General features: G+C 30.4%; 1 protein-coding gene across 2 annotated transcripts in view; it reads right to left on the bottom strand.

The window, feature by feature from the left end:
• The window catches only part of LOC139511567 (LIM homeobox transcription factor 1-alpha-like), a 30,735-nt gene extending 9,570 nt beyond the window's left edge, over positions 1-21,165 (bottom strand). For both annotated transcript variants that reach the window (XM_071298409.1, XM_071298410.1), the window contains exons 1-2: positions 20,994-21,165; positions 7,609-7,797 (exon numbers count right to left, since the gene is read on the bottom strand). In XM_071298409.1, coding sequence (XP_071154510.1) covers positions 7,609-7,793 — 185 coding nt within the window. In that variant the 5' untranslated portion in view covers positions 7,794-7,797; positions 20,994-21,165. The remainder of the gene's footprint in view (positions 1-7,608; positions 7,798-20,993) is intronic.
• Positions 21,166-22,184: the final 1,019 nt, after the last annotated feature.

The following is a 22,184-nucleotide window of genomic DNA, read 5'->3' as shown; positions in this document are numbered from 1 at the left end:
GCAGTATTTATTTCTGCCATAGAAAAGAACAATCAGAGTCGTAATGATCAGCCATTGAAATCCTGCAAATGTTCCGGAAACTCCAATGTCCGCCATTGTTCTTCAGTGAAAAGGCGTGAACGGATTAGCGTGTTTTGTAATAGAGACAAGTTTTAAGGTGTTTGATACGGAAAATGAAGGAATTATGTTATTCAAAAGACTTAAAACTTGTGAATAAGACTAATTATGTTTCAGAGATAAATGTGCTCTAATTTAGGGTGCATCTCGTTTCTAACTTTTATTCTTTGTATGCCAGAGATTTGGTACGGTGTATTTGCTTAATCGTCAAATTAGATAACATGTTATATACATTTAACTAAATAAAAAGCATTATGGTCTGTGAATTTAGCTGTCATTTAATAGATTGAGTCAACCTAATCTCACGAATAATTTTCATCTTCACAGGAAAACCACCTTAATACGAAAGTACTAAATAACACTGCCCATTTACATAAGTGAAAAATTTACTAGAGAATATTTCTTGAAATTTTAAAACAATATTTAAGGTAAATTGTAATTTGAACTTCATTCGCACAATTCTTTGTACATGTAATAAATGATAAAATAAAACAATAAGTGAACCAAATGTATCAACTTAAAGCACAAGATAAAATTTAATTCCTGTGACTTGTTTGGTTTGCCTTTCGAAGCCCAATGTATTTGAATGTAGTGAAATTAATCTTTCCAATAGATACGCAATTGAAATCTGGGTATTTGCAAGTAGAATTCAAAACTTAACTCGAAAAAAAAATTGCATACACAATTTATCACTTCCAATTTTAATGAAAAAGTATTGTTTCGTTTGCTGTACAGAAACCTTGACCATACCGGTGTACGTGAATATGTATAGTACATTTGTATGTGGGTTGACATTTTGAGGTTGTTAAAAAAAAAATACACTAATTATTTTGTTTTATAATATCGATTATCACAGTGAGCTTCATTGAATAGTTCACAGTTTGTTTGTTGGTTGCAATTTACGGAACGGAGTAGTTATTTCACGATTGTGTCACCTGTTTGTCATCCTACGATGTTTGTCTTTATGCAGACGTTACCCACGTTATTGAGTCAATACCGTCCACACTAATAAACAGTTTTTTTTTTATTTTTCTTATAATAAAATCATAACAGTTAAGTTATATAAAACTTATATCCATAGACTAGACATGTAAATACTATTCCGGAAAAAATACAATTTGTTTTATCATATTTTACTATAGTCTAAAATAAGGACAAAACGTCAAAAAGATGCGTGTCAGACGTAACAGATGATACGCATAATAACTTAAGGTGGTACCCAACACTTTCACTAAAATTAATTTGGCTCGTTTAATTTTCATAAAATTTTGTCAAAGTATTTACTTTAACCCTTTAACAAAAATATAAAAATTTAAAAAATTTTGAACCAACCGTTTTGTCTGAAAAATTACACTGGTTATATAGCAGTTTGACAAAGACCAATTTTGATCATTGAGAAGCTTAATATTCCTTTTACAACACAACGTAATTAAAACGTTTAGCTGACTTTACAGAGTTATCTCCCTGTAGTGTTAGGTACCACCTTAATTAAGTAGCCATTTTAACTGAAATTTAACCTATATTGTTGTTTCAAACCTATGAAGCCATACTTAAGTATAAATGACATTAACCAATAATCATATCAAAGCAAACTACTCGACTCGCGCCTCGTGAGTAAGCCGGGAATTTTCGGAACAACTATGATATTATTTACAATACACAATAAAACTAAATTAAAGAACATGAAATATCTATAACTTAAATTCTGACCAGTTTACCATAAACATTACACACATTCCTTTTTATTCAGCCAGTCTGAAAGGGGAATCTAGTCTTATACGTCTTTATTGTTATCCTATAGCGAAAAATTCAAAAATACAAATAGTCATACCCTAACATGAAAATCTATGTGGATGATGATAAAGTGTGGTTTCCTATATTAAAAAAAAATCTGCCAATGACGTCTAGCTTTTAAAACAATCTATTTTGATTTCTGTGTATCATAATTTAAAATTGTCGAATGATTCCCGGTCTTAATATATTCTAGGAAAAAAACAATTAAGACTCAAGTAACAAAAGCCAAGACGAAAAGAATCCAATATGCTTCTTCAATATTGCGACTATTTTTCTTCAGGCCTTCAGAACCTCTAGAATTTATTAAACATTTTTTATACCGTTTTCCCAATTCTCCATTATTAATCGAGTGAGAACAAAGACGGAGTGGAAGAGTTAAGTAATCCGACGTTGTTTAAGTTATAAAGACATGCAAAAAAGAAAGAGGTAGAAATATTAAATGAATAAACCGGTAATGTACTAAGATTAATTATAGAAATACCAATTGATTCGAGAATTATTCAAATTAAAACAACAATGGAAAACAGGTAATACACCTTTAATTAAAAGATGAATAATATAAAATCTTGAAAACGATATTTTTAGTCTTAAGAATAATGAAGGATGGTGCGGATGGGTTGTCTTCGTTTCTTTATTAATATTTTTTTTACCATTTTTCTCATTTTTTTTTTTATTATTCTTTACTTTTTACAACTCCGCTATTTTCTAATTTTTATTCTTTAATTATTTTTGCCCGTATTTTGTCTATCTTAAATAAATATATTTGCCAAATTATTTGCTATTTTGTAATAAAACCAATTAAGATCCTCGTCAAGGACAATATCAGATATTGTACAAGCGTCGAAATTCCTGTCATATAATGACATAATAGTCGTGTAACAAAATCTTCTTAAAATATCTCTCTTAAACTTAAATATAAAAATAAGGACATGTAGTAGGATTGCCAATGAGACAACTATCCACCAAATTTCAAATAAAGTGGATGTTAACAATTAAAGGCAACCGTACGGCCTTCAACAACGAAAATAAATCATATGATATACTAGTAGTAGGCTATAAAAGCCCCGACATTGGGAATATGAATCAGTTCAATTGAGGAAAACTAACAGCCTAATGTATATTTTATTTTCAAAGTTGATGTTTTTCTGAAATTGTTTAGCATTTCACAGCGGTATTATACTTTTACTTTAATTATTCATCACTTATTTTTGTTAACTTTGTATTTACATTGTATCATAGATCAAATTTATTCGTTCAGTATATGTTCATTTGTGTTACTGTATACGTCTTTTTATTGAGTAAAGCCATTCCAATTGATATTTTATAGTGTGTCTTTCTACGTTGTGATGTTACACTATGGTTTCAAATAAGCCGGGTGAATGTTTGGTACCATTAAAACGTTTAAACCCATTTTTTTTCAATTATTTGCACCTGTTCTAAGTCAGGAATCTGATGTTCAGTAGTTGTTGTTTTTTATATGGATTAGACCGTTGGTTTTCCCGTTTGAATGGTTTTACACTAATATTTATTTTTAGGTCCTTTATAGCTTTTCGGTTTGAGCCAAGGTTCCATGTTGAAGACCGTACCTTGACCTATAACGGTTAACTTTTATACATTGTTATTTGGATGGAGGGTTGTCTCATTGGCACTCATAACGCATCTTCCTATATCTACGAATTACGAAAACCAAAAATGGCAGACATTTGTGACCATTAGTTGTAGCATACTGAATTAACAGTTACAAAAATGCATTTCATATCGGTTGAGAATAAGATTCTCTTATTGGATTAAAAGGGGTCACATGACATTCATTATTCTTCAGTAATAAATTCCATCGGTCATTAACAGAAAAAAACGGACCAGAAAACCGGTCGTTAACGAACTTTTACATGATAATGACCGATGGGGCGTGGTTTCCGTCTGATAATGACCGTTGGGGCGTGGTTTCTGTCTGATAATGACCGTTGGGGCGTGATATCTCTGTTAATGACCGGTGGGGCGTGGTTTCTCTTTTTAGAGAGATGTACCTTTTATAAAACATGTTCCTGTTTTTAATATATGATTATATTTAAGTTGTTGAATTGTTTATTATATGTTTTCGTTAATTATAAAATTAAAGATAACTTGATTAATAAGTATTTATATACTGAAAAATTGCACTAAAATGAATGGCAGTATTACTACGACTGGTCTTCATTCTTTGCCATAGAAATCGTACAACTACTCAAGTTCGCTTTAGGCATTTTGAATTTATGAGAATTTTCCAAAACAAGGTTTCTCAATGAAATAAACATAATAGTTCTTGAACAACTGGTCATTATCGTGATACATTGACTGCCCGTAGGGCAGTAGTATTGACTGTGACAGCGATAATGACCTCGCCTTCGGCTCAGTCATTATCACTATCTTAGTCAATACCACTGTCCTGTGGGCAGTCCATATATCACGATAATGACCAGTTTTTCAAGAACTATTAAATAATTTTTTATCGGGTAGTCTCCTTACAGGAGCAGATTACCGAGTGACTTAGCTAATGCATGACAATGATAAGCACGGAAGTCCATTTGGTAAAATACATACTCCCATATGCAATATACACGTTGTCAAAAATATCAAAATCATTTGTATTTATCCGAAAAAGGTAAGTTTTAAACCAACTACTCTGTAAATGATACACGGACAGTGTCCGCATCGGAAAGATGACAAGAGTAGGGAAAAGATGCTCAAAGTAAGGAGTCTTATAATACTTTAATAGGTTTTTCAACCATTTTATGTATAATATAGGTTTTTCAACCATTTTATGTATAATATAAAATAAAAACCTTTAATATGCAGGGGTTTATTTAGCATTGCTCTTTTTTTCTTAGATTTTGATTCCATAACACTACTTTAACATGTTGTCCGAAAATAGTCGTACCAACGACATTCTTAGCCAAAATGAATACATTGTATTTCAAAGACTAAAAAGATATTTTAATCAAACTAGAATTTTGGTTTTTGTTCGAAATTATCTTAGGTTTGTTAATTTTAATCAATACATAAAGTTTTACCAAAATCTATAAAAATGCCAATTTTGCGTCTATTACTAAGTTACTTGTTCAAATTTACGACATAAAGTTTTTATAACCACAAAACACACACTAACAGCTGGGAAGTTTGAAATTTGGAATCAATTTTGAAAGATTTTTAAAAAATGAACCGAGTATGAAATAAATTTTACCTCAGTACCAGATATCATGAAGAAAACCTGTCTTATCTATGAAATGGAGCAAATGAAGTTTTTATTTTTTGGCGCAAATGAAATATAACCTTGTGGCGCAAATAAAATATAACCTTGTGGCGCAAGTGAAATATAACCTTGTGGCGCAAGTGAAATATAACCTTGTGGCGCAAATGAAATATAGCCTTGTGGCGAAAATGAAGGATTGGATTTTTCTAAAAGTGGCGCAAATGCAATGCGCCCGGACCGATATATATGTTTGCATCGTGATGCGTACACATAATATGACTTATCATACGGTTTATTGCGAGAAACCTTACTATCGTGTGTTTTTCTTCACTTTTCAATACCCTTAGTGCTACACAACAAAATTGAAAGAAATTGATTATCAAATTAGCTGTAACATATTGAATTTAATTTAACTGGTATTCATCGGGTGGTCTACGAACGGGTATAGATTACGACAGAAGCCTCAGCAAATACATGTTAATGAAATTCACGGAAGTCCATGTGTTAAAAATTGCATTATTTGAAGAATAAAACGTATCATTACAGAACAAATTCGTTATTAAAGTATCAGGTCACTTTCACGAATAGGGTCTGCATAAACCTATAGGACGGTGTCATTTTTATGACCATTTACTTAACTCTTCATGTTAATTTTATTAAAAATTGATCATATATACATTGGTTTAAAGAAACATTAGTTTCGAGCCCTTTCAATATTTAGATATTGACTAGCTATCATTTCCTTAGATATAAAAATGCGCAGCTTAATAATTTTCACTGAATATCTCTTACAGTAAACCGATTTATTGGCTGAAAGATAATTTGTTGATAGAGGTTTTGATATCCGGTAATTTTTAATCGATGGCGTCCCAACAGAGATTCCGGGATTTATGCAATACGTCGATAAAGCAGTTTAATAACTTTTACCAGATGTCGCGTGCCAAATTTGCCCTTATTAACATTAATAAATTCCCAAACAATTACTCTAACTTGTTACAAACATAGTTCGTACAATTTGTTCTCAGATCATACACCAAACCTTTAATTGAATCGGCAAACATTACTTCTTAGTCTGGGTTACCGTGACGTTTGAATCGTTGGTATCGTAGGAGGCTGTTAGTAGCGTTGACAGGGAAATTGCTATGAAATCATGTCAACGTCGCTTGCAGAGTTTGTTATTTGACTTTTTGTGATTAATCAACATCAAAATTGAATAAAAATGGCAACATTATGCGTATAAAAACAATCAGATATTCCAAGCTGTAGCAAAATGTCGTAAAATGGAATGGTTAGAACGACAGTTTGAGTGAGTCTTGGAAAAGAATCGACAAATAAATTATTTTTCTACCAATAATCAATTATATTTTCAAACGTAGTCTTCAAATCGCCCATATAATTATTGAAACTATCATCTGTAATTTGTATGTAGAGCAGTATTATTATTTTGTCTAGTCCTTTCAAAGTTTTGGGTTTCAGACATTTCGCATAACTATCATTAAATTTTTCATAGATTCGATAGTTACACATGTAACATTAATGTTCTTGTTATTCAGCATATTTTTGTGTGTTATTACGTGTCTGCTTATGGTGTAACACCAATAATTCAGGCCTAGCCAGAAAGCACATACCAGAAAGTAGTACATATTTAACAAAAAAAAGTTCCTACTCATGAGTGTTACTTTCAAAATATGTAGAATATTTAGGTATTTTTGGTATCAAATGAAAGCATAAGGACTGGTGATCATTGTAGAACACTTTTGGACTTTTAATTTTGAATATTAAAAAAACTGCACCAAATTTCAAAAAGAGGGTAAATTTTGTCTGTTTGTCTGATCTGAAGTACCTGTTTTGGTACATCCGAAGTTCCGGGAACCAGTTCTTTCTTATATGCCTTTAAAGGTATGTTGATTTTTTTCAGTACAAGACACCATAACGTGTTGCTTTGAAATGCAATGATTGCCACTTTATTTGAACTTAAAACAAAAGAGGTGTGCCTGCTTGAAACGGAGGAATAAAACATAGAAAGCAATAGGACCATGAATTAGTGGTGTACTTCCTTATGCATGTTTTAACTTTTTAAAAGACCAGAATATGAGCGGGAAAGTTTCTCTTTTGCCTGTGACATTAACAAGCTGCCGTCCACGAATCGTTCTTCTGTTAAGTTTTAATCAAATTGTTAAAGTTCAAAATAGGGTTTTTCGGTAATACCTTACGGGTTTTTTTTATTTAAAAAAAATAATATTCTGATTCCGAATTTGATTAAAAAAAATCTGGCCAAGCAGATGACAAAAAACAAACCCCCTTAAAGTTAAATGGTTGCTCCCTTAACTAACAGACGACAAGACAGACAAAGTGGGTCATATGGGACATACTCTCAGTTTACTAGCGACAGCTTATAGAAATTTGACTGAAATATATATGGAATTGAATGAATATTGGTAAAAATAAAATATTTAAATGTTCCTTACTTTTGGTAATCAACTTTACAATAGAGCTTTCGGTTTCTTGAAAAGCATGAATTCGTAAGAGCCATCTGACACATACAACAGCGTACACATTGTTCGTGCCAATAACAGTCCATAAGTTTCATCAAAAATCTATCTTCGATTGGATGTTGACATCCTGGACAGATCTCTTTGTGTGCTGCCGGCATTCCTCTGAAAAACAAGAAAAAAAACACACATGTTAAAATTTATGAAATTCAACACCCGTTCCTTCTTACTGTTTCTCGAATTTTGCATCAACGTGTATTTATTTAGCGGCTATATTAACTATGAATTTGTATTTCTATAAAGTAAATGTTAAGTGTCGTTTCATCATAATACAACGCCTTTTTCGGTTGTTTCACCACATAGCCACTGACCTTGAATCTGGTTCTTGTTATACACTGTTCTTAAAAACCTAGCGGACAATTGTTTCTTTTTTAGAAATTGTTCTAGATGTAAATTAAATGCTGTTTGTTTGGCAAGGATGGAATTTCAGTAATTTTTGCTTATCCTTAAAATTTTATCCTTAAAATTTTCAAAATTTCAAAACCAAATTTGTTTTGAAACATTTTATGGAAAAAAAATTATCTAAAGTTTTTATGCTCCGAAATTAAAGGCAGTTCCATTTACTTATGATACGTTCAAACATTTTTTTTGTCCATTTAATTATAGCTTCTTTCCTGATTGTTTAATTCAACTAGTTTGCTGATTTTTAAGAGAGAGAGAAAGGGAAAAAGAAACCATTTCTTTTACTTTATTTCATTTTTGATAAATGTCTCTTATTGATTTCTTTAATTTGTATTTTGGAATGCATCTTAATATTTCCACTGTCGCAAATTTTGGCGTCTTAAAAATGAAATGAACAATTCATTCTATTATCACATTTGAACTTTAAAAAAAAATGAAATCATAGTACAAAATTTTTTTTGAAATATATAATATTAACAGTTACAGTATACTGATTTAAAAATGTGAAAATCGAATTCCCATAAACAAACAAAGAAATTAAGGCTTAAATTGTCCAAAAGAAGCCTTAAAACAAATTGTTTATCAACAGAACATGAAATAAAAAGCTTAAAATGTGGACGTCAAAGATTACAAGGTGCTCTTCATGACACGTCAAAAATAAACAAACAATAACAAAGGGATTATCCTTAACATCGCGAGAAGTGACCGTGATTTAACGAGAACACATTTTTGGTTGGTCAGTTTTACATAATGTAAAATTAGTGTGAGATCTCTAAATTAAAAATCACAAGAAAAGATATTGCACTGCTTGCCCAACCTTGATAAGTTATTTCAAGGTTTATTGAGAATTATCAAATTGAATTGATTGAACTTAGAAATCGTTTATGCTTTAAATGTGAGAAAAAAGTAATCAACTATGCAACAGCTTTGCATCCAAGACACGATGACCTGCAAGAGAGCATGCAAATCATTCAACAATGTCACAAGAATTCCAAAGTCCAACTAGAACGTTTTGAAAAAGACAATAACCAAAAGAAAAATATATACAATGACAAGAACAAACAAAGAAGAACGCTAAAACAAAGCATATTAAACAGAACCAAAAAATCAAAAAGATTGGATTTTATTCCAAACTTTGATTTGTCAATGCGTCATACGGTTTTACAATTTCAATTATTTTCATGATTTCAGAAAACAAAAACAAGGAATTAAGCGAAAACACTTGTATTCAATCCTTCTTTTTTTTGGGAAACAAAAATTAGAGGAACAATTTTTTTAGAAATATCTACAGTAGAGAATCAGCCAATGTAATATCTTTAAAACAAGCTATTGTAGATCTACAAGTCTCTCAAAAAAAAATAGTGAGAAAAGATGTATTTTGTGTCCGAATTTTAAAATTACTTTATATTCTCTAAACGAGATATATGGTAATATTCCTTTTTCTTTGTCAGTACGTTACAGCAGAAATGAGCCGGTGTAGGGATGGGGTACATGTATATTATCAAACGAACTATTGTGGTTTTTATTATTAAGGTATTGAAAATCTTGAAATCTCAAAAAGTCAGAGTAAGTTGAGTGATTTCAGCAAAGCGCCTTTATTTTCAACAAACCACTAAAAATTTTCATCTTGTAGTCTCTTTTTAGCATTTGTGAGGTAAGAACATAGGGTGAAACAGTGTATCAAGTACAACTGTATGCACTTAAAATAAGTTGTGAATTTTAGAGATTTGCGAGGCTGTATAACGTCATTAAAACGTAATTTTTGTTTATTGAAAAGGAATAAAATATCGTGAGACAGTTATTCCCCTAATGATCCATGTAGATGCATAATAAGGTTATAGATGATTAGATGCTATACAAAACGAATATTTTCCTCGAATAATTGAAGCATTACGTTGCATAAGACTGATTAAATATTATGAATTTTCAAACGGACACCACCCAGCTAACGGGAACACCTCCTCGTATTCTTCACTGCGCACCAAAATATTGACACTTCTGCAGTTGTGAAGATCAAAAAACTTTTTCTTTTCACCTTGTGTGGTCATAATTTTTCAAAGTTCAGTTCATGATTTTGTGATAATATGAGAATAATATCCAAGTTTATTCACTGTAAAAGGTAAAGAGTGAAGTGTATGAGTCGCGGCGAGCTTCCGTCGACGATTATCAACTCCCAGGCAACGCGATTGCTCCGAGATGAAAATTACCTCGGAACTTGGGTACACTGCTTTTGGGTTGTCATGACATTTGCTACGAACTGTGAGATTCGAATAATCACCGTTCTGAAAAGGGTATGAATTCAACAATATTTATATCAAAGACGACTGAAATATGTAAAAATAATTGAGAACGGTCATAAACATCGGTTGTTTGGGTTATCGTCTGCTTCTCCACAATTCTAAATTACAGTACAAATAGATCACGCGGTTTTCTGTGTTAATTCAGTAATTTATAGTTAACATACAGTCTAATTAGTTATCCCAGCAGAAGAAAAAGAAACACAAAATAAAGCACAACTGTACGACAATCTATTTAGATGCTCAGTCTGACAGAACACCCGACAAAATTACTGTCGTATATTAAATGTAAAATTTAAACAATATAGCAAAAAATCATGGAAAAAATAGTGCTATAAACATATGAAATAAAAATAAGAGATTTGAAGGCTATTATTTGAAATGAACAATCGATAAAAGGTTCTCGAAACTTTTTAACTATCTAATTATCACAAGTACAAATGTATAACTCAGGGCATTTGTCATAAACAATATTGAACCCTCTGAGTGACGTTCCCTCTTAATAGCTAATCAATTCTCAAGTGCCTATCATGCACTCAAAACCATGTCAAAATTCTGACAAAGATTTTTCATAGCCCCATGAATTTCAGTAAATCTACTTTTGAAAATAACAACACGTGACGAAATCTTAGTCAGTTTTATTAGCATAATTTAAACCTGCATGAGTTTGCAAATACAATAACGCCCGACAATGCACGTGCCACAATTCGCACGATTATCGCTCTTAAAGATTTATCTCTAATGCCACTACTTGAGGGGAGTGTCAAAATGACCATTGCATTAAACGCATTACCGACGAAAACTGTCATGACGCAGACGACAATGTTATTTGTCACATCGCACGTGTACTGATGGCGATTTGATGTGGTGTTATCGCAGGTTAGGTATGATTAGGATGAATTTGTAAAATGTTATGAATTATGAAGAATACATTTGGATCAATTGTACAAATTATCACTGTCTTACAGACTTCTGTGATTACATGTTATTTGAAATTAATGACAAGTTTTATTTTATATTTAGGTTCATACACAGGTTATTCTACGCTTAGGTTATTCTATGCAAGTATGAAATATTTAGAAACTTTGATATTAAACCGGAACAAATATGTCTTTCTGTAAAGACTCACACTGATAGAGCACACAACTCATTCGATATAAATCCGAGAAAATAGTACACGCACTATCTCTCTCACTCACATAATATTCTGCGTCGCAAGTCTATAATAAAGACATTATTTGCTTAGCGAGAGCCCAGTAAACCTAGTTGCCGATTGGTAGCAGGACACACTAAACGAAGTTTTACAGAAGCATTGGCTCATAGTACAGTGCTGGATGCAATTTTGTAAATATACAGCAGTATGGGTTTTGTTCCTTGTTAAAGGCCGTACGGTGACCTATAGTTGTTAATTTATGTTTCATTTGGTCTCTTGTGGAGAGTTGTCTCATTGGCAATTATACCACATCTTCTTTTTAATAGACACACACACACTATTATATACTTATCATATGTGACATAGATACGATACGTAATACCGTAAATTCATCTCCTTAATCCCATCATGAAAATAGTAAGAAAGGGGAATTTAAATATTTTGCACTTCATGATCCATATTCTTGCATCTGTAGCGGATATTGTTTGATTATTTGGAATAAGACGATTTGTATCATGCGAAACAGTAAGCATTTCATTTGCAAGTCATCATCACTTCAAAGTAAAACATATGCGTGAAAATATTTACCTTTATACAATTGTAATCAGTCGTGTAATTAAATGTTTTACGGAATTTGTTTGCTGGGTTACCACCACCGATGCTTGGGAAGGGTTAAGTAGTGTGTTCGTAGCTAGTAAAGTTAGTACGGAAACTTTTTAATATAACTTTAATGGTGTAAACACATTTGATCTTTTTGTATTGAATATGTACCAAAAACATGTTGTAGGAGTACTTATTTCAAAATAAGTATTAGTATGATTTAGGAAAATCAAAAATTAAAAAAAAAAATCCACAGAGTTTGTTACTTTTTATTCAACTGTGTTAAGTAAATTTAAATGTGGTTTTATTCTCTATAAATTATTAAACCTTACGTTTGGATTTTTCATCAACATGATATTATCGTTTTTGTTTATTTTAGCTTATATATGAATATTCGCCGTGCGTGTACTATTTTTTTCGGATTTATATCGAATGAGTTGTGTGCTTAATTATTATGAGTCTTTACAGTAAGAAGCAGTTAATCAAACCAAATAACCATAAAAACGGAAAGGACACTTCCTTTAAAAATATATTATTTTTCCAGTTATGTAGATTTCACAATCACAATAAAATAATTCAAAGCATGGGAAAATATATATTTAAATAAAAATATGTTCATTTCCGTGTGATTACGAAATCTTAAAATGCAACGAGAATAAACGTATTTTATACGAAGAGGCCAGGCGTTAAAGTGTGCACTTAGGTTTAAAATCGGACTTTTTTTGCATGTAATCGCGTGTTAAATTGTTGAGGTGCTTGCACAATAAATATAAATATTATGCTAATATTCTAGTCTATACTTCATGACTCTTTTTGATGGATTTTTATTTAAGTTCAAGGAGTGCATGTATGTCTTTTATTTTTTTGGGAAGTCACTTAAAGAAAGCTGATATTTTGATAAAAATTCAACTGCAAACGAAATATGGTAATAGATTGATATTAAGCCAACATGTACTTGATTATACTGATGAGCCGTAAGGCTTAAAGTTAATAAAGAATGTAGTTCTTGACCAACACTTAGACAAATAAGTAAATAATAAATGAAAACAACACGTTATATAAATTTCATAAGTACAAAACGCTTTTTCGTTCAAAGCCGAATATTAAACCAAAGATACATAAGAGCCAAAACAGTTGAAGAGCTTAATGACCAAAAAAGGACTTAACACATAGCCAAATCCATCTATCATTTCTTTATGATTTTCAAATTTAGTAGTTTGTTATAAATCATGTCAGTACCAAAGTACTGACTCCAGAGTTGATAATACCCTTGAGAACTGATAGTGCACCAGTATATTTATGTATGTAAAATTGACACAGTATTTAGAAGAAAAAAAAACACCTTTCGAACATCTGTGAATAGTATATGTTACTGTACAGAAACGGATACAGAATTTGCATCTCTTGAAAGTTATTTTAACTTATATACATCTTTGACAAAACCTTGACATTTTTTCTCATGTTTTTTTAGGAATACTCCTTTACAATACAACACAAGAGAACAAAATGCATAGAACTGTAAAAGACTTTAAAAAATAGATTCTAAACATATAACGGCATGCCATCCTAAGCTGAAAGGATTAAAGAGAAATAACAGAAAAGGTGATAACAACTGATGCAGTAATGGATAAACAGGTACTTTTTTACAAACCTATTTGTTTTTTTCCTCGTCATTATGAAAAATCTTAAATGATCCTCCTCTTTAGAACATTACAGATGATGCAACAATGCAACAAGCTTTGTCACTGTTGGAGGACTCTCAGATCTATGATAAACAATACTATGATTTCTGATGTGTTTTTTACACCCATCAATAATCGACTACCTGTGTTGTTGGTTTTTTTTGTTTTTTATCATTTCATTTGCCCTACATCCTTTGCAGCATGATCTCAGTAGTCCGTATTTCGATACTGATAATACAGGGGTATCAATAGTGACTAGAAGAATTTCTTCTGGTTTTTAATCTATAAAAGTTAACCAGAAATCCACAAAACAGTTTTCTTTGTGCTGATTTTTTTTAATGAAAATTACAACCGTAAGGAACAATATACTTTGCTCCATGGGTTACCCTTCTCTCCACGTGATCCACCTTCGCTATTGAGCCAAGGGTTACGATTCAGTCCCCTTTCCACGTGGAGAAAAGTGGTCTGCATTGTAACCCTTGGATAGCGAAGATGCGTATGCTCACATCAAGTTTGATACAAAATAGCATGCAGCTATGATACGCTGTTTCTGAGAAACTGCAATGAAAAATTCATAATTGACTTTTGTTTCAGTAAATATAAGCATATCGGCAAAGGGATGAAGCCATGGAAAGGATAAACAGACTTGCAGAGGACACACAGGCGGACATGCGCAAACCAGTACATCTTTCTTTCGAAGCTTGGTATAAATAGATTTTTCTATGTAGCAATCAGTAATGATAAGAACGAAATCGTTATAATATAATTTTGTATTGTCATATAAGTAAAATGATACTTGTGACATAAAACAAATAACAACAACAAAAAATAACTGATTTGAACACTTATTTATAGTTTTCCTGAAAGCTAAACAGTTACTCTAAGTATCGTATGAACCAAAATTATTCTGAGTTTGTATGCTAAAAAAAAATGATTATATAAAAAACCCAATATGAATGCATTGGAAGATTTAAAGGGACAAAATGTTCTTCAATTTTCTTTAGTCTATTTTGTTGGACAATTTTTCTTTATTTTGTGAACTAATTGTTCACTATTCTGTATACCTTTCCACACTCTTACATACATAAAATCAAAGTTTAATTAATTGCCAGAGAGGAGCTTTTTGTTGTATAAGACGAATCATTTTTCTTGTTTTGGAAAATGCTGATTAGAGGTGGTTTCATAATCTTTCTATTATTTTTTTTTTCAATTTTATTTTGAACTTATCCGCTTTCGTTTTGTGTTGATCCTTTGTCATTTAACTATTTACTTTATGTCTTTTTCATTTTCTTCTCTTGTTTACTTAAATTTTAAGAAGATGTATACAGAGTTTAATTTAAAAACACTTCCGTCTAAGTATAAATTTGTCCGAAGACTCCTATTTCGCCATTTCAAGTCAAAATTAAAATAAGTTTCGGCAGCTGTGAGAATGGTAACAATTTGACCTTGTACATGTAACTTCCATAAAAATCTGTTTGTCAAAGGTCCAATATAATGCGAAACTAATCTTTCAATATTATATAACAAATTTAAAGAAAATACAGGCAAATGATAGAAATTCATTTACTAGTTGACACAAGACATAAACTTTTATTCTTCATTGAAAATCTAAACAAAAAATAATAACTTATTTTTGTTCCTACTCGCCCGTTTAACTACCCTTTATCTTGTTCGAACTATTAAATATTGGATCAAACAAAATAATCTACTCTAATGGTTATGTATTCTGATATATTATTCCCGTATGTAGTTAAAATATACAAGCATAACCGACGTCTCCAAATAGCATATAATTTGTATACAGAAGACAAGCAGACGTCATGCAGATTGCCGATACAACACAAAGACGCAGCTATTTATGGTCTTTTGAATACATCTTCAACGGCTTGTAAACACGCGGTAATATTTCATGACCATATTTACAAAGTCTCATTCTACATTAACATATTTCAGGATTAGATCTTAATCCTCATTACTTGGTTGAAAGTCACAATAAACGGTCAAAAGTCGTGTAAGAAGTTCATCTTTTAAAAGTTTTCATGGCTACAATTAGGCTTTAACACTGTAGCAAGACTTCAGCCCTGTCACAACGATAAAGCATTGAAAGTTAAATTCTTTGGCATATAAAAGGATCAAATACTAGACGAAAGACAGATGCAAGTCAAATTTAGTGATTGAATAATCACTCTGAAATGAATTACATGCTTTTGTAACATTCTATTAGATCATATAATTCAAGAATGACTTCAAGAGTAGACCAGTCTTTTTAAAGTTTTTATTCGGCCTTAAGGTGGTACCCAACACTTTCGCTAAAATTAATTTGGCTCGTTTAATTTTCATAAAATTTTGTCAAAGTATTTACTTTGAGACTTTAATAAAAATTTAAAAATTTAAATTTTTTTGAACCAACCGTTTTGTCAGAAAAAATACACTGGTTATATAGCAATTTGACAAACACCAATTTTGATCATTGAGAAGCTTAATATTCCTTTTACAACACAACGTAATTAAAACGTTTAGCTGATTTTACAGAGTTATCTCCCTGTAGTGTTAGGTACCACCTTAAATTATAAAATAAAATAAAAATCAATGAATAAATAAATTGTGGTCTGTTGTTGATCATATACTTTGTACCAGATCGTCTTATTTTTATATTGATAGTATTTGTACACAGCTACTTTTGCATAGGTACTATTTCTGTATCAAAAATATGTAGTACTGGAAATCTTCTTTTAATATTCAGTACTATTTTGTTACTTAAGAATTATTGTAATATTTAGGTACCTGTATTTTACAGTACTTGATTTGTACTTGAAATTTAAGTACTACAGATTTTTGGTTGCACGGTTACATTTTCAGCATTTTGAAAGTTTGTCCATTTCAATTCTCTTAAAGTTATGATGTTCAAACATGGAATACTGTGATTATTTTTGGTATTGTTTTTGTACCAATATTTTAAGAACAAATCAAGTACTGGAAAATACAAGTACCTAAATATTACAATAATTCTAAAGTAGAGAAATTGTACTAAATATTAAAAGTAAATTTCCAGTACTACAGATTTTCAGTACAGAAATAGTACAAAAATAGTATCTATCCAAAAAGTAGCTGAGTATGTAATATTTCAGATCTACAATTGGTTATGGCAAACAAGAGTAGAAACTAATAGTTCTATAATAAAAAGTAAAATCACAAAAATACTGAACTCCGAGGAAAATTCAAAACAGAAAGTCCCTATAATCAAATGACAAAATCAAAAGCTCAATCACATCAAACGAATGGAAGACAACTGTCATATTCCTGACTTGATACAGGCATTTTCAAATGTAGTAAATGGTGGATTGAACCTGGTTTTATCCACCACTTGTATGACAGTCGCATCAAATTCCATTATATTGATCACGATGCGTGATAAACTGACGTAAAATAAAACAGAACATTATTTGACATATCTGGTCACCATATGTGAGAACCATCTCTAGATTCAAAATATCACCTTTTTACTTTAAAATATAAAAAGCGTTAACGATAAGACACAAAAAAAAACTGTCTATGAAGATAAAAAATTATTTGGTAAACTACAGTATAACTTGGAATCGTGAAGCATCGGATGAGTGGATTAATGCAGATCGTTGGAGCTTTAAGGCAATCTCCACCAAAACTTTACATATTTGGAACAAAAATCTTACAATGATACAAAAAGAAGAAAAAAGCAATATCCGCTAACAATATTATGTATTCTTATTTTTAAATTATTTGATATATGTTCATAACTGACCCTTCTATAGTTCAAACAAAATTATAAATTGCCAGAATGTCAACCAATTATTGAGAGAATATGAATAAGCATGGAGTAAATATATGATGAATATAGGGGTTAGTCTTCCATTTTGGTCTTTGACAAGTTGATTTTGGAATGAAAAGACAAATCTGATTTGCTTGTTCAAAATAAGAAGCCATTTTGTTTTGTACAGAATTTTGACTTTAACGGTTATCGGAATGCAAAAAAAAAAAAAACCATTATAGTAATGATGAACATCCAAGGACACAGTTATCGTAATATAGTCCCTAGTGTAAACAGTGTATAACTTGCATGTTTTATTTGATACACTTTCTCAAATTATTTCTTGATATTAAATGCATGAAATATTAAGAAGGGGATGTATTTACATGTTAAAAAAATTTGGTGCTGAATCTTTATGTTAAGTAGTGATTTGGTCCAGTTCAAAAAGGTCAAATTTTATCACGTCTGAAGCTGTCAAACTGAATTTTACACCCCCTACACACAGAATTGTCAATATTTTGAGTTAGAGCTGGTAGAAGTTTCTATAATTTTGATATTATTTGTCTCACTGGTAGTACACTACACTGTAAAAATCTTTTTAAGAAAGAGCAGGTGCGATTTTTTTAATTTAAATTTATTGTCTAAAAGAAATACACTACGTAATAACTGTGTTCTCGGGCCTTCTATAACTTTAGTGATATTGTTCAAATATATGCACTTGTAAGAAAGAAAAGACCACATAAGTTTTTAAATAAGAGATTTTAATTTTGATGTAGAAAAGAACAGGCGTCTTCTGGTATGGCGTTGGTATTAAATGTATCAGGTAAACTGACTATTGCATGGCATGGGTGGTAGTCGAAGCAACCCCATTTTCAGTAGACTTTTAGGCGTAGATAGAAAAATAATAAATAGAACCGGATTTGCAAACGTAATACATTACAAAAACGGCATTATGATACTTCAGTGACTGCGTTTGAATATTAAACAACACAGCCTTTTTTAAAAAAAGAAATAATAATAATAATAATAATAAAAATAATAATAAAAATAATAATAATAAATAAAAGATTTATAACAACTTAAAAAAGGGGAATATTCTAATGATTATTATGAGCAGAAATAAAAAAATACTAACGTCCTCAAAAGTTTTCGATGAGTTACTGTATATAAAATATAAATTACCTACAACCATAAGGACTTAACTGTTTATCGCCGTTTTATTTCGTTTGTATGATAAACATTTAAAGGTTCCGTGTACAACTTTATTCGAAGAGTTCACAGTTACAGTGATTAAGAGAAATTAGCAAACTGCTAACCGAGTTGTTTAACTTTTTAATTCATCATTTAAAGTACGCGAACGGAAAATATAATATTATTTTTATCAAAAGATAGCACTATCAAAGTGGCATATTTATAACCTATAGATGGAAATTCTAACATAGAACACCTGATAACATTGTTGGGTCGGAAAATACTCTAATTGCAATTAGAACTTTCCTATCGACAAAGGTACGGTTAAACACCGATAAGGATACTATGACATGCAATTCACTAATTGAACGGACACTCTGGTTAAACATTTTATGCAAATTATATGTTTGATTAGGATGCACAAAGTTTATTTTGAAAATTAACAAATATTTACATACTTTCATGATATGTGGTGAAAATTGCAATTATTTGAATTTGTTCATTTTCTTATTTCTGTCAAACATGGAAGCGAGTTGTTTCGTTTGATTTTCATGCCATAAAATATGACAAGTGATTAAAAGGCCATTTAGATGATAAAATGAACTATTCAATGGTAAATATCATTTTGTTCATTTCATCGATGAAATAGAGATTGCATCTTAAAATTAATTACTTGAAAATGTTCAATAATTATTAGTTAAGTGTTCCGACACCCGGTGGTATTCTCCTGTTAGTAGAATGACTGCTATAAATTATTTGTAAATCATTGTAAATTGGGAATTCCAAAAATTCAACCGAATAAATAAAACCGTTATTTGACCACTCACATATTGTGATATTTCTTGGATAATAGGTAACGGAATAATTCAATTACCAGTGCCATTTCTTCACCGCTTTATTTTGGTACTGAACACACGCACGCACATTAAATTAGTAATTTAAACATTAAAATATTATTTTGAAAAAGTTGAAACTGCTTTTGACTATAACCGCGAAACAGAATTTCAAAACTTTTAAATATATATAAAAAATACACTTAAGCTTGCAATAAATTATATCAGCAGTCATACAATTTTTGACTGATTGATATGCATCGCTTTCATGTTTGGCGAGGAAACACACAAACCTACTAACAAACAAACACACAGAGGAGGCAAGCGTGCTGCTCTAACATTTTTAAAACAAATTTCAGACGAAGTAAATTATATTATAAACATAAATTTTTTTTTCATACACTGGAAAATATATTCTGGAAACAAACAAGAGGATTGCATGTGTTTGTCACGTCCTAATCTAGAACTATTGGACTTATTCAATATACGAATAAAGAGTAAATTATGACTATTTTTACATTTGCATAAAATGATTTTTTGTGTAGTATATTCTTTAGCTAATTTTATTAACTGTTTTTTTTTTTATTTTCTTCCTGAATATTTTATATCTATGTGTTTGGTGCACTCTAGGTTTTAATCATATGTAATATAACTAAACTTTTAAATATACCATTCACCGCAATTGATTTTTGAAGATTATATATCTTCTGGACAGTTGTGAACAACATTGTTAATTTTAAGTTATCTTAATTTATTTTTAATTTTCAAACGGTTAGTAAACTATTAACAAGTCTATAAAAATGTAAACGGGTGGTAATTGAAATATAAAAGTCGCATCCACAGCTAAACATGTTAGTATTTGATTAAACAATTATATTAAACATATTATAATTATTTTATTTTTTATATAAAAGTTGTCTCTTCAGCGTTAATACAACTTGAAAAAAAGTGTATCATAAATAAAAAAGAAAAAAGAAAAGAAATGTGAAATTTTTTGAAATAATATTTAACTTTAGCAAATAATATTTTTCTTTCAAATTGGGTGTTTAAACCTAACAATTATTTTTTCTTAATGAATAAGTAAAACAGTGCGTATAATATCATCTGTATCAGGATTTGGTGTTCGTGGTCAAGCATTTTTTTCTTAGAAAGACAAACTTAACCAAAAATATAATGATGAACAAAAATAATTCCAGTCTGTTTCCAGAAACAAATAAACAAACTAACAAAAATCCTGTTAGCTTGGTTTTTTAATTTGTGTTACATTTCTAAGTTTAATTTTCTATAAAACAATCAATTGATACATTGCATTAAAATGCATCTTCAGTATAAAATATTTAAAAAGAAAAAGATATTTACCTGCAAATTGTTGAAGTATGCTCCAGGGTAAATTTCTTGAATTATTTACTACAGAATCTGTTTGAAATTTTTATCCGAGGTCAATTTTTCGTCTTGTCAAAGAATGTTTATTTCGGAAATGTGAAATCTAATTGAATCTGACGACTTGTTGTCAATCAATCTGCCCATGTGTGATCGACAGCTAGTGGAGCTCTTCCTTTAAAGGAGATAGAAAAGCTATTGGCCATTTGCTTTATCAAAGGTGTTTATTGATTACAAATAGAAAGCAGTGATTTGTTGACAAACAGATGGATTATCATCGTCAAGTTTGTCACTGGTTCGATGTTGTGTGATTATTTTCACACCGTTTTCATTTTCCCCTTTTTCATGGGAAAATGCAGAAAAATATGTTCTATTACAGAAGATGCTTATGATGAAAAATGCAAAAAAAAAAACCAAAAAAAAAAAAAAAAAAAAACCCCAAACAAATTAATATTAAACGTACGCAAATCATATAAAGCCTGTATAAAATAAATATTTGAATCTTGCGTTAAAAGTATAAGTCTGTATGATATTAGAAGAAAATAAAAAAGTAAAAACTAACTGTTTTTTTTTTTACTTGTGGAACTCTTAAAAGAAGTATGCCAATGAAGAATTCACTAGCGATAATAAAAAGCCAACATTTGAAATAAAAAAAATATATGCCTAAAATTAAAGTTAAAGTAAAAATTTTACATTTAAAACTGATTTATATGCATAGAGAATAATTAAATTATCTTTAGCAAATTGATTTACTGACCTTACAAGCGTATTATGCAAATCTGGTTACTGAAGTTTTAGTTGGGGTGGAAGATGAAAACAAGAGAGAAAGGATGTTAGTCATGATTACGACTCCTTTATGCAATGAAGTATATTTTTTTTTATTATGATTTCAGTTTTCTTTTCTTTTTTCTTCTTACTGTTTGTGCAATTGAAATTGACTGTGTAGTGATAATTTTCCAAGAAAATCAAAATTAATGAAAAAATAAATTCCACTTTCATCATTATCTTAAGCCATTTAAAAACTGGTCTCTTAGTTTTTTAACTCCATATATACATCGTATAAATAAATTAATATTACAAAAAGAAAATTATCTTTTTGTATAATTTCCGCTTTCTTTTCTTTTCACTTCTTCCTGTATGTGAAATCGAAATTGACTGTGTAGTAAGTGA

The sequence above is a fragment of the Mytilus edulis genome, chromosome 2 (assembly GCF_963676685.1).
Source record: "Mytilus edulis chromosome 2, xbMytEdul2.2, whole genome shotgun sequence".
Lineage (NCBI taxonomy): Eukaryota > Metazoa > Mollusca > Bivalvia > Mytilida > Mytilidae > Mytilus > Mytilus edulis.
Note: the sequence above shows the minus strand (reverse complement) of the source record. Positions and strands in the feature narration are given on the sequence as shown.